General features: G+C 46.5%; 1 protein-coding gene across 3 annotated transcripts in view; it reads right to left on the reverse strand.

Moving 5' to 3' along the window:
• The window catches only part of DVL3 (dishevelled segment polarity protein 3), a 57353-nt gene extending 44536 nt beyond the window's left edge, over window positions 1-12817 (reverse strand). Inside the window, exon 1 of one of the 3 annotated variants that reach the window (XM_081862398.1) lies at window positions 12505-12817. In XM_081862398.1, coding sequence (XP_081718524.1) covers window positions 12505-12671 — 167 coding nt within the window. In that variant the 5' untranslated portion in view covers window positions 12672-12817. The remainder of the gene's footprint in view (window positions 1-12504) is intronic. The other 2 variants (XM_081862399.1, XM_081862397.1) reach the window with 2 other exon arrangements.
• Between the last annotated feature and the right edge of the window lie 1602 nt (window positions 12818-14419).

The following is a 14419-nucleotide window of genomic DNA, read 5'->3' on the forward strand; positions in this document are numbered from 1 at the left end:
GGAGTAAAGGGGTGCCAGTTAGGGCCATACCTGTTTTAGACCTGAGATGGTGAGCTTGCAACACAGGGTTCCTGTTGTCCTTTGCTGAAACTGGAGCCAGGTGTGCAGCAGTTAGAAGGTGCCACTTTGTTGAACAGGTACGGGCAAGAAGACCAGGCTCCTGGCATTTATACCAGGCCTAGCGACCCAGAAGCTTCAGACTGCCTGCCAGCTGCCAGGCTGATGTTTACTTTATAAAATAGCAGTGGCACAATGTTGTCCTTTCATTTTTCCCATCCTTCCGTCACATATTGTTCCCTCAGCTCCCACATTTTATTCTCATTTTATGGTAGACAGTGATGGTCCCAAATGAGTTCAGCGAGCCTCAGGGCTCAATGGAGACAAACCCAAGCCTTCCTGGTTGAAATTTCATACTCTGGCTGTTACAACTCACTCTACTCCTATCCTTAATTCACAAGTTTCCTCTTCAAACTCGAGTCCTCATCTCTTTTGATCTGGGCATCATGATGGGAGTAGAGCACAGACAGAGAGAGCAGGGTGACTGAGGGGGCCCCAATGGAGTTTGGATTTGATATCCCACTTTATCACTACCCGAAGGAGTCTCAAAGCAGCTAACACTTTCCTTTCCCTTCCTGCCCCACAACAAACACTCTGTGAGGTGAGTGGGGCTGAGAGACTTCAAAGTAGTGTGACTAGCCCAAGGTCACCCAGCAGCTGCATGTGGAGGAGCAGAGACGCGAACCCGGTTCACCAGATTACGAGTCCACCGCTCTTAACCACTACACCACACTGGAGTATTACTGCTGGGCGGTAAGGGAGATGGACCCTGAACAACCAAGTCTGGGGTGAAGTGGGTATCAACTATGGCCCCTCACACAAGTCGATGGAAAGAATCCTACACCATTTACTTTCATGGAGAAGACAAATGGTCTCCATCCCAATGCCTTACCTGGCATCCCAAGGCAATGTGTTCATAAGCGAGGGCCACATTCAGCACACACAGCTACCTGGAGAACTGGAATTCCAAGATGATCTCTCCAGGTTAGATGAATGTGCAACAGCACATCAAGTAAATCAACAGGAAGACTTTGGGCTGAGTGGATGTTTCCCCTCTGAAGATGATGTTGATTTGTTATTTATTGTATTTCTATACAATCCTTCATCCGAGGATCACAGGGTGGTTTACAGTATAAAACCACAAACATACATAATATAATAACAAGCAACTCCTGTTTTTCTGTTGCTGTGATTTTCTTTAGCATTGTGGTTTTAATGTATGGTTTCAATGAATTGAACATTCTTTTAAAATGTGACTGCTTATGTAACCCTCTCTGGGACCATAAAGTGAGGGGCAGGTTATATTTATAAACACTTTGAGGTGTTTTCTTGTAATCAAGCGGTATACTGCATAAATTTTAATAAATTAATTCAAGAAATAAATGAAGTGGCATACATTGGAGTGGTAAAATTCTAACTTCTAACTATGTAAAGGTAAAGGTAAAGGTACCCCTGCCTGTACGGGCCAGTCTTGACAGACTCTAGGGTTGTGCGCTCATCTCACTCTAGAGGCCGGGAGCCAGCGCTGTCCGAAGACACTTCCGGGTCATGTGGCCAGCGTGACGAAGCTGCTCTGGCGAACCGGCACCAGAGCAGCACAGGGAAACGCCGTTTACCTTCCCGCTATAAAGCGGTACCTATTTATCTACTTGCACTTAGGGGTGCTTTCGAACTACTAGGTGGGCAGGAGCTGGGACCGAACGACGGGAGCTCACCCCGCCGCAGGGATTCAAACCGCCGACCTTACGATCAGCAAGTCCTAGGCACTGAGGTTTTACCCACAGCGCCACCCGCGTCCCTTCTAACTATGTACTTCCCATCAAAAAAAATTCCAGCAACAAGTCAGGCTGCCATAGCTAGAAGGCAGGATAAGCAAGGAATCCAAATCTGCCTGTGAGTTGACCTACCCAAGATGATATCTGAATTATCTTTATTATCCTGATGGTATCTCTCACATTCGTAGTCTCCTCACTACTGCACACAAAAGTATCTGTCCACTCTCCACCCATCACTTGCCACAGACTCCAAAATTTATCCAGAAAAATGGCCAAAAGCAATCAAACTTCATAATTCTGGTGTGGGTGTGAAGTGTCTAACTGTAGATGCAACCAATTGTCAGCAGAGCAAGATATTGCAAGCTTGGTATTCAGGAATCTGATGGCTTGGGGGAAGCAGTCCAACACCTAGGAAGAAAAAACCCTTTTGCTTTCACAGGATAGGGCAATGCCAAAACCCCTGCTTAGCAGCAGCTGAGTACAAGCCTACAGCTGTCCCGACCTTGCATCGCCTGCCCGCTGTCAGGATAATGAACACGTTCCCCTGCCTGGAGACCTTCATTTTTTTTTAAAAAAAATAATTTTTATTAAGGTTTTCCAAATTAAAACAAATTAAATCCAATTTATAAACTTTTTCCAATAACTAGGACTTCCCCTCCCCACCCCCTCATGTATTCCAAATCTTCCAAATAAACAATTAGGTTCAACAAATTCTTATCCCCAAATTGCAATCATCCTCCATTGCCCAGTTTAGCGTAATTCCCATCCCCCTAAGATCGATCTATTCCCTTCCACGAGTTTCCCCCTTTAATACAAATAAAAAACAACAACATAGAATTAAATAATAATTTTACAACCTTTGGATTCCAACTTTCCCTCCCCTTTTTCCCTGTTACGTTCCTCCTAGCCCTCCATCTCTAATATCTTCCTGGAGTTCCCACATTACATTAAACCCACATCCCTCTGATTCTTTGCCAGTCTTATTAATTGCGAATGTCCAATCATTTAATTACGAATGTCCAATCCTAAAAAAAAGTCTATCGAGAAGAGGGTCCATTTCTTCTATCCAGATTTTTATATCCAGGAGTAGAAACTCCAATTTTAATTCCATAAGCTTGTCAAATCTGGATATCCCAAATATCCCCTTTCCCATTTCTGTCCAGTTCTTGTTGTTTCCTTATTCTTGTCGGCCATTCTCCTCCTTTTTGTTTCTCTGTTCTCCCACAGAAATGTTCTTTCTCCAAAAGTTTCTAATATCCCTGCAGAGGCTTGTTGTTCAGGAACAAAACATTACATCATGATCCTTTCATTTTCCAACAGATAGTTCCATTGTTTCCTATAGTGTGTAGACCTCTGTAGACAAAATAATGTTCCATTTCTGCAGTTTCCCAGGAGATTAAAAGTTCTATTCAACTGCACAAGTTTCCTGTCAAAAACACATGCAATATCCCTCAGCTCCTCTAGATGGATTCCCATAACAAAGTTCCCTTCCAAAGCCCATCCACCAGTCCAAATAGCTTGTTTATCCTTATTTGAACAATTTGAAACAATTTATACTCAACTTATATCAAATGTAACCGGCAAAGTCCATAACCAAGTCTCTGTTACATTCTTCCGTTTTGGCAGCTCCTTGACGGCTGTCAAAACCTGTCAAAACCTCCGTTATTCTTCTCCAGGCATTTGCACGAATCGCTCCAGGGATTCCGGGGGGGGGGGGTGTTGCTTTTTAATACAAATTCCACTTTTCTCCTCCGGCTCAATCTTATAAATTTCCCTCGCGAAGTTGCTAATTCGGTGAAATAAGGTTACTCTCGATCTTAGTTATCCATTCCTTTGTTTTGGCTCTTCTACAATTTAGGGGGGGGCTGACTTCCTTTTTTCCACCTCCCCCGTTCGCTCCAAATTTTAAAAATTTGTCCCCTTTTTTTAGTCCATATTCCAATTACTCACGGGTTCTTCTTTTAGATCCAAATTTTCAATAGAAGAAGTCAGCGCTCTCCGCCGGATGGCATGCGGCTGCGCTCGGCAGGGATAGCAGAGAACTCAAGCACCACGCTTCTCCCCGGCACCCGATCCGGAGCCTTTAAAAAGGCTCCTTCCCGAGTCGGAAGGGCGCTAGCGGTGCCAGCCGAGTCTCCATGTCCACGGCCTCCTCTGGCCGTGGTTTTTAAGGGTCCCCGCATCGCCGGTGCGGTAGGACCCAGCCCCTGCCGAGCAGACTCCCTCCGGAGCTCGGAGGGAGTCCGCCATTCGGCGATGGCGCCAACCCGGAAGTCCCCTGCCTGGAGACCTTCAACAGCTTAAGGGAGTGTCACTATCTCTCTATTAACACATACCTTCTGCTCCAATCACCAAATTGATAGATTTTGAGCAGGTCTTCACACCCTTGTGATGCAAAATTATGTATTTTAACCCTACAGGACCTCAACATACCTTCCAATTGACACCATGCCCGGCCATCTCTCAAGGGCAAGTTAAGCTCAACCCTGCACTAACTGAAATTGTAAAGCCTCTCTCACACATAGAGGAAAAGCTTTCGGAGAAATTGGAGGAACCGTTTTGGCACAGCACTACTACTAACCTACTGCTGAACTTCAGGCACAACCTTGTCACCACTAGCCAATCACCCTAGAGCTGCAATACGTTAACATGCTTCTTGAACTTCTATATAGGGGATGCTCAGTCGGTAGAGCATGAGACTCTTAATCTCAGGGTTGTGGGTTCGAGCCCCATGTTGGGCAAGAGATTCCTGTACTGCACCCTGGGTTGGACAAGATGACCCTCGTGGTCCCTTCCGACTCTGCAGTTCTATGATTCTATGAAAACTTCCACAATTTCCTAGTAATGAAGAGGGGGTGTCATACTAGCCCCAAAAGTCTGTGGTAAAATGCTGTATGCTTGGCACAGGCAACCAGAGTGCCAAACGCAGAAATGTTATGTAGGAAAGACCAGAAGGATCAGCTTCTGTTGGTAATCATGCTCTTCATCAATGGCCACAACAGAAACATCTGTTTGATGGAAAGAGTGAGAATGCAAACTTGACCAAAGAGATTGAGATCAAATCAGCAACACACTGGGAGACTGTCACAGTATGAATTCGCAGACCAGTAAAATATGTATTGGAGTATATTATTTCTGGAGGCTTGCCTAGTACTGTTGTATTTTCTGCACCAGGGGAAGGCTCACTGCCCAGGCATTTAGTGTGTTTTACCTTTACTGATAGTTTTATCTGGCTTTTATGAGAAGTGTCAGGGTGCCCATTCCAAACACTGCGACAGAGGCTGTTATGTGCAGTTAGGAAGAAAGCAGTTAGGAAGACACCTGCTGGACTTCTGACTCCTAGCAACAGTGCTGTGCATAACAGGACAGAACCACAACAAGCAAGGTTAACAACTGTACAAAGCACTAATCAGCATTAATAATAATAATAAAAACTGGAGAAGCCAGTCATCATAGCAAGATAACAAGATGCCAACATGCCATTCATGTCCCTGTGTGAGTGAGTGAGGAATGTAGTGGGAAGGGCTTTAAAAAAACCATTAAAAAGGTGACTGCCATTCACTTTAACCCAAGCACACAGCAGTTACAAGACACCGCACAACCTGTAGCAAAAGGCAAATTATCTGGAACAGTGAGAAGGCAGTTAAACACAGTACTTCAGCTCACAACGAAATGCATGTAGCTGAACAAACAGGACCTTAGAACAAACAGGAGGTGGAAAACTCTTAACAGAAGATCGGCAGCCGATCCATCACTCAGGGATCCAATACAAAATGGTTCACTCTTGCCCACAGTCTGGCATGCATGCTTCCAACTGTAGGTGTTCTTTGGGGTCAGTAGTTTGTTTTTTATTCTCTCCATCAAGGGGCTTCCTTGCCATCTCTGCATTCATCCATCACATCAGTGTCACACCCTCGCTCGTAGAACTCGGGATTCTATATGTTAGAGGTGGCTGGCCTGTGGCCCTCCAGATGTTGTTGGACGACAATCCCCATCTTCCCTGACTGCCGGCCATGCTGGCTGGGGCAGATGGGAGTTTGAGTCCAACAACATCTGGAGCACCACAGGCAAAACCCCTCTGCTCTAGCCTCTCCCCGCCACCACATTCCACTTCTTGTGACAGGAGCAAATAATAATTGCAAAGACTAGGAATCTTCATTTGTAAAACAGGAATATAATCATCATCATCATCATCATCATCATTGAATATTATAAGAATATTGTTGACTCACAGGATTAATGCAACTATAAAAGAGGGAAGGGGAAACAGCTGCCCACCCCTGAGCCTTTGGAGAAATTCAATGCATTTACAGAGTTGCAGCTTCCCCCCTCCCAAACCGCCCTCTGTCTTTATGCTAATCTCAAGTAGACACATCAGTAAGCTCTTCTCCAAATTAGCAGTTCTTCATTCCTCTTGTTTGAGAAGCCCAGGGCTGAGCACAACAACATTCCAGGCCTGGTGTTCCTATTGTCTTGCAGAGAAAGAGATTCTCTTCTGAATAGAAGTGGGGCCCTCGCCCAGGCAGACTGGGGCACATTACATAACTGCCCATTATTACACACACAGTGGCTTTTATTAAGTTGACATCTTGTAAAATTTGCATTGCTTTGCAAGCAACCCAGTTCTCAAGAGGATGAGGGTGTAGAATGAATTTCCTCCACAGCTGTTTTAGCTGCTTTGGGGCCCAAGTGAGTCAAGGTTTACTGCCCATTCCTGAGCATTCCGCATTTGTTCTTTCAGCCCTTGCTGGGATCTAAAAGACATCCCATTTGTGACCTGCAAGATTAAACCCTGCCCTTCTCTCTCTGTGGAACCATTTATGAAACCAAGGCAACTGCTCCTAACACAAACCACTTTCCAAAATTCACTACTGCCTACCATTTATATAGGACCTTTTCCATTTGAACCTTAGAACCTTTGCTTAAATAACATTAGTGATACCTGAACAGCAAAACATATGGAAATTCGCAAAAAAAAAACCACCTTGATTTGCTTACTGATGTAACTCAATATTCCCACCGTTAAAAGAAAAACATCTGTAGCAAGAACAGCAAAGAGTCTTGTGGCACCTTAAAGGCTAACAAATGTATTACAGCATGAGCTTTCGTGGACTCAAGCCCACTCTGCTAGGTGTAACAAGAACTTGTGAAAGAGAGTTGGCCTTGGAAGTGGGGGAGCTGGGCTCCAAAGACAGATCTGTCATAGATTCCTGGCAAGGCCTTGAGCAAGTCATCTCCTCTCCACTTCAGCTCCTCAATCTGCAAATCTGGGAATAATACAGGCTTACCTCACAGCAGTTTTCAAAAGTAAAAGGTAAAAAAGGCATGAAGTACTTCACAAATTACAGTACACATTTTTAATGAAGCTATTCAGATGTCGGCTCTGTTCCCACATGCTGGCTAACTATGTCTACTAAGTTAACCCCACTGTTTTCTAAAGCCTTCACAGTTTAGTGACACAATTCTTTGTCATGCCTATTCCAGCAGTTGTTGATACAATGACAATGGTTTCTATAATAGTTTCCTATGGAAGTCTTTCAAGTAAAGTACAAAATTAATGGAAATGATATCCAACATTCAACTGTTTTATTTATTAAATGATATATTAGTTATATTTCTCCAGTACTGTTTAAATTTTAGAACATGCTCACGCGAAGTGGAAATCTTCATTATGTAAAAATGTACACTTGCAAAGGATTTGGGAGCTGTGTAATCCACTTTCGGCTGCAATCCTAGGCCATTTAACTAGGAAGCCCCACTGAACTCAACAGGACTTAATTCCAAGTACGCTTATATAGGAATGCACTTCTCAAGTTATTTTGAGGAATCTTTTGTTCCATTACTATATAGATATTCACATGGCCCTTAAATGCAAAATGTATGATGATCTCTGCCAACAGTTTCTAGACCATCTATGTATTCCAACATGGAAACCAGAGGCTGAGGTCATGCACTTCTTATTACAAGGGAGAGACCAGGAGCTCACCAAGACAGTAGCTAAGTTCCTCTATCTGATTTTTGTCGCCGAAGTATGCTACAGGATCCTGCCCTTACTGGAAACCAGAGATGAGGTGGATCGCTCGCCTCTTCAGCCCTTTGGCAGGTGACTGGGGTGGCAATGAGATCGCACTGGCCTAGCTATTCTGAATGTATTCTGAATGTTCTTATGTGATGCCAATAAAGGTTACCTGACTTGACTATATAGATATAAATGTCCTTATTTATCTCCTAGTCCTGTTTTCATTTACTCTTAAACATCCTATCTCCTTTTTGCATATTAAAGAAAACTGGCCCTGTCCACACATCCTGTTAGCCAAGGGCAGAAACTTGTAGCCTGCCAGGTGTTGTTGAACTTCAACTCCCATCAGTCCCAGCCAGTATGACCTATGGTCAGGGATGATGGGAGCCGTAATCCAACAACCTCTGGAGGTCCAGAGGTGTCCCACCCCTGCATTAACCCATAGCTTAAAGCAAGCTATGATTTAAAGTGATTGAGCAGTGTGTCCCTGAACACTGCTCAAGATTTTCCCACAAAGCACTTCCCCAACTCCTGCTTCTGCCGTGATGCAGATGACAAAAGCCAGAGTCTCCGCTGTGTTTTGTCCAACTCAGGCCCATGGTTGGCTTCTCTAGCACTAAGCCAAGAGTAAACCCTGGTTCCTGATTGCGGTTTGTTTTGAGGAGCCCAGGTTCAGATAACGTGACAAGCCAGACTCCAGCTTTCTTGTCTCTGGCATGGCAACAGCAGGAACAGGAAAGGAGCATCTAGGAACTTTTGAGCAGCATGGACGCATTTAACCATAGTATGTTTAAACTTTAGAGTAACATGCAAACCAGGCCACTGAGTAATATTTTGCTAGAAGCCCTTTTTTCCTCTTTAACTCACAACGTATCCTTGCAAAGGTAGTACTTAAATGCAGATCTAAGGCCTGGCTTAACATGCTATCCACACTATTTATCTAAAAAAAAAAAAAAAGTAGACGTTTTGCAAACATGCAATACACAAACTGAGCTGATGTACACCTTTACATACTCTTGCCGAAAACCAGTGTTCTTAACTCCCATTGTTCTAGGCGAGTTTTGCAACAGGGAATTTCATTAATGCGAGCAGTTCCTGAGCTCTGGGTGCAGTACAGCACCTAAGATTTCAGATTAAAACTGCCACTGCTGGAAGGAAAGACCTTTTTCTGCCTCCCCACTCCAGCCACTCTTAAGACTGGAGAAGGAGCCCTCATAAGAATATTAGGGAGGGAAGGCAGGGGAAGCATGGGTTGTTGTTTTTTTCAGTCTTCAGACGAAAACTAGATTCAGGTAGGTAGTCGTGTTGGTCTGACGCAGTAGAAATATATAAAAATAAATAAATAAATTGTCCAGTAGCACCTTAGAGACCAACTAAGTTTGTTCTTGGTATGAGCTTCCGTGTGCATGCACACTTCTTCAGACACCTTATCTGAAGATGTGTGCATGCACACGAAAGCTCATACCAAGATGAAAACTAGACCATGTGAAAAATGAGCATAAGATTGTAGCTGCAGTTCATTCATTTGCAGCTTTGCATTCTTGTTATAAAAACCGCCTAGACACTCTGTTGTGGCACCCATAACCTAGGTTTAATGCGCCATTTAGTTCCTAACTTCCACATCTTAGTTTCTAACATTGCCGATAACCATTGCTTGTGTGAGATGACCTTCTCATCCGATGTCTCCTCCCTACCACCTTCAACCCTCTGGGGGAAAAATCAAGGGGGTTGCCAGCAGAATCTATTTTGCAAGTGACGTCCATTTGTCTGGTGGACAGGCACTGTGGTGTTCGCCCTATTTATTTAAAGAGTCTGTTCTGCATAAATAATTTGAATCTTTGTCACCAAATAAAGTAATTATCATTGTGTCACATTTTTTATCCCACCAATCCTCTGAGAACTTTGGGGGGGGGTGCGCGGTATTCTTGTTTTATCCTAACAAAAACCCTATAAAGCAGCTTAAACTGAGCTATTGATACTGGCCAAGCAAAGCTTCAAACACAAGTCTCCATGGTCAAGTTCTGATCCACTAGTCACTATCCTACCATAGTGCTGGATATGAATAGCCTGACTTTTCCCATATGTTTCATTTACCACTATACAATTTCAGCCCATATGGCAAGATTGCAACAGACCTGCACCAATTATTTTCCAGTGTAAGATTTCAAAGATCCTAATGTGCTGGTTTATAAACATTATATCCACAGCATTTCCTCCACCAAGGAAAGGCCAGGCCCTCTCTCCCTGGGAGGCAACAGCTGTTTAGCAACACACAGCAGACTCAGCTAAAATATTAGGGCTTAGGGACCAAGATACAATATACTGAAATCAAGAATGACAAACACAGAGCCAGCAAATATGTGAGCCAAAAAAACTCAACATCCCTGGAACTTTTCATATGCCAGGAAAACCAGCAAATCATGGCCTGTGCTTTATATGGGGGGAAATGCCTCCTATTGATTTACTCCCTACATTTTCCACAAGCTTTGTGCAGGCTTCTGAGCCAAACATGCATTGTTAGGTCAAAACCAGCCTTTGCAGTCATCTGCAAATTCAGGAGGACGGGGGTGGGGAGAGCTATGGGACTGTACTATTTCAGAACGCAGTTGGGGAAAGTCACAGAATCAAATGTGCCACACATTAAATGCTTCCTACCCATGGAAAGAGAGATTCTACCTCAGCTTTTTTGCTGAAATGTTTTGTGTATGGGGGAGCATGCACACAAATACTGATTTCTACTGTGAATTGCTACAGTACCAAAAAGGATGGTCCATGTACTTGTGCTGCACGTGTAGATCAGCTTTTATAACAAGAGCTCTGAGCAGGATACAACCCCAGGGTAGGTGGCCACAAGCAGAATGTCTTTGTAGGACTACAAAGCTCTAACAAAACTTGCTGTCCAGTTCTCACAAGCAAACACCAAAGGAACACTTCAATCTTGTGAATGCTACTGGAGCCCTAGGAGCAGCAGGAAACCAGGAAAGATTCACAGAGATAGGATGTTAAAGACAGCAAGGTGTGAAGTGTGTGTGTGTGTATTTGCAAGAGACAGAAAGACCCTTCGAAGAAGGAAAGAGAGTGTCACAGAAATATAAGGAGGGGGGGAAAGGAGCAGCAGCCGTACATAGCCAATTCCTTAAAGAGGAATTTCTTTGTGTCTTAGGACATACAATCAGAGTCTGGAAAATTACACGGCCTTCAGAGGATTGTGGGAGAGGCTCACAAACCAAAGCAGAACACAATCAGAGCAGAGGGCAGGGTTTTACAAGGAATAGGTTTTGGGAAGCTAAGCCAGCCCAAAAGAAAACAACCTCTCCTGCATTTTACTCAGAGACACTACCTTGTCCTGCAAAAGGAAGCATCAAAACAGGGGGGGGGGGGGCACAGTGACAGGAGAGAGACCATGGTTAATTTCCCTTGCGGTGTCAGTGTCCCCAACACACCAAAGATTTGGATGTTGGGGAGCGCTGCAGGGTGAAAGAGCAGGACTCTACAGTAGCTGCTTCTTCTGGACAGTTTTAGATAGTAGCTGTATACAAAAGGCCTTTCAGGGGACTGCACAAGCTAAGAAGTGCACTGCAGAGGATGCTGGGGAAAAGAAAGGGCAACTATTGAACCCATCCTCTTGACCCGGCAAGGGATTCTTGGGGCACATCTCTTACAACCGCACTTAAGTCACCAGCGGCCCTATTCTCTCCTCGCTTGGGCTGCTTGCCGGCAGTAAGGCTGGTGCTGGAAGACCTCCGTTCCCACAAACAACAGATCTCCTTCCTCAAAGAAAAATGAAATTTATCAGGAGTGGGAACTTATGAAGTGCCTTGCTCTAATGTATTCAAGGGAAGATAGCCTGCAAGGGAGGTCTGGGGAATCAGACAATGCTGGAACCCAGCTCCCAGCCTCCCTGGCTATGTTAGCTGGGTGTGATGGGGGGGGGGTTTCCAACAGCATCTGGAGGGCCACAAGTCCTCCATCCCCAATGCAAAGAACCCCCAACGTGACATGGGGAGAATTGTGTGTGAGAGGCAGCCAGAAAGAGACACAGACCTCGATTCCGGCACTGGTTGGCCATTGGAAGATCCTCCTAGCAGAGAAGAGCATTTAAGGTTCACTCCACATTTCACCTCTTTGGGGTGAAGGAGGCTTTGCTCAGGTGGGTTTAGGTCTCCCCAAGCCCCTTCCTTTCCCCTTCCCTCGGCTCTTCTGCAAAGGCTTGAGAATCTATCAGCTTGAGAAGGAAATGGGACAACCTCGGGAGGTGGTGGGCTCCCGCTTCTTGGGAGGTTTTTAAGCAAAACACTGCCATGGATGCTTGTGTTGAGATCCCTGCATTGCGGGGGGGGCGGGTTGGAGTACATGACCCTGGGGGGACGGGGTCCCCTCCTATGAAAGGAGAATCTCTTGCCTGCCTGTTGGGGGTCCCACTGGAGATGAGCCAGGGCAGGGGGCTGTGCTCGCCCCGCACTACTCGCGAGGAGGAGAGGGAAAGGAGGTCAGCAACACAGGACGGCCATTCATTGCGGCAGAATCCCGAGGGCTTCGGCCGCCGCTGCTGCAGACGTGTCCGGGGCGAGGCGTTGATTTTGAAGGGGGGGGAGAGAAGATAAAGGAAGGAGGGAGAGGAGGGAGAGGAGGGGAGCGGGGCCTCCGTCTCACCCGAAATCATCGTCCATAGACTTGAAGTAGAACTTGTAGTTGGGCCGGTTGAGCAGCGCCTTGAAGTCGCCCAGCGTCACCCGCTCGGCCGGGATGGGCAGCTTGACCAGGTACGGCGTCTCCTGGTCGTCCAGGTGGTAGATGATCTTGGTCTCCGCCGCCGCCATGGCCGCCGCCGCTCCTCCTCCTCGCCGGGACCTCTGAGCAAAGCCAGGCGCGGCCTAGCAGTAGCCCAAGCCGGAGAGCGTCCCGCCGGCCGCGGCGGCCTCTCCAGAAGCCGGAGCGGGGCGGCTTGGGCGGGCCACGCAGGCCTCGCGCTCTCCGGGCCGGGTCCCCTCGGCCGCCGCCGCCGCCGCCGCCGCCGCCTCACCGCGCAAACTCCCGCCTCCGCCTCAGCGCCTCCTCTGGCAGCGGCGGCTCCTCCCCTCCGCGGCCGCCGGGCCTCGCCAGCCCCGCCTCACGCGGACGCCGGCCTCGGCCTCGGCCCCGTCGCCACCCCTGCAGCCAGCGCCCCTCGCCTCGCCCTTCAGGGAATATCAGCAGAATGGAGCCTCCATGGCCAGGGGCAGCCGCGCCCCAGGGAGAAGCTGCTTCGCAGGGGGAGGGTCGCCAAGGGGAAGGCCGGGTATTGGGGGGGGGGTGGGGGGGTTCTTCATTTATTTATTTTGCCCCGAGGGAGGTGGTACCCAGACCGCTTTAAGGACTCTTAAGCGCGCCACAGAGAAGTAGAAAACAGGTACTAAAATATTGCCATGATAGAAATTCATGACATCGGGGGGGGGGGGGCAGCCAAAGATGTTGAGCTTTTTGGGGGAAATCATGGGTGTATATATGTGTATGTACACACACACCACCCAAAAACAGGTCATTTTGGGGGGCGGGGGACAGAACCTCAGTGGAGTACTTCCAATGCTTTTTAGTATTTTTCATGCGCATGGCATTATGCACAGCTTGCGGAGAAGTTGAAAGACAGAAGCTTCTCTTCCATAAAACTGGAAGCCATGGACATCCAGCGAGGCTGAATATTGGAAGATTCAGGACAGATAAGCAGAGTTAAACTATGGAACTCCCTCCCACAGGAGACAGGGACGGCCACCAACTTGGATGGCTTTAAGAGAGCAGCTGTTCCTCTTTATTGAATTTCTGCCCCACCTTTCATCCGAAGATCACAGGGCGGTTTGGAATACAAAAATACATGCCATAATAACAAATGGAAACAAGTCCGCCCCGCACAGTATTCTTTTGATCTCCTAGCAGGAAAAGGGAAGATATAAATTCAGTTTTGTGTAATAAACTGATCATTCATTCCTCTGATATGTGCAAAGTGTATATGGGTTAAGGACAGAAACAAAATATCACAATTCATGGAGGAGAGAGGAGAGAACTATCCTGCTCAGTTGGTTATAGAGTGTGGTGCTGATAACGCCAAGGTTGCAGGTTCAGTCCCCATACGGGACAGCTGCATATTCCTGCATTGCAGGGGGTTGGAATAGATGACCCTTGGGGTCCCTTCCAACTCTCTGATTCTATACTTCCTCGGACGGAGGCAGCAATGCTTCTTGCTGGAAACTACAGTAAGAGAGAAGGGCCTTGTGCTCACGTCTTGCTGAAGGGTTTCCCACAGGCATCTGGTTGGCCACTGTAAGAACAGGATGCTGGGCTAGATGGGCCATGGCCTGATCTCCTTTTGTTCGTAAGATGTTTCAGGGCTAAACTTGCAGCGTGAGGGGAAGTATACAGCACCAGAAAACATTCTATAGGAAGCCCAGGCCAAGCCCCGTTAAAACAAAAACAAGCATATATGCACAAACGTATTTCTATCTCTCTTTGGCTCAGAAGCAAAAATGTTCACTTAGGCTTGTTTTATTGTTTTCAAAGACAGGTGCTCAGTATGCATTGTTGGGACTAGCCAGCA

Source organism: Podarcis erhardii, assembly GCF_964252035.2.
Source record: "Podarcis erhardii genome assembly, chromosome: 5".
NCBI lineage: Eukaryota > Metazoa > Chordata > Lepidosauria > Squamata > Lacertidae > Podarcis > Podarcis erhardii.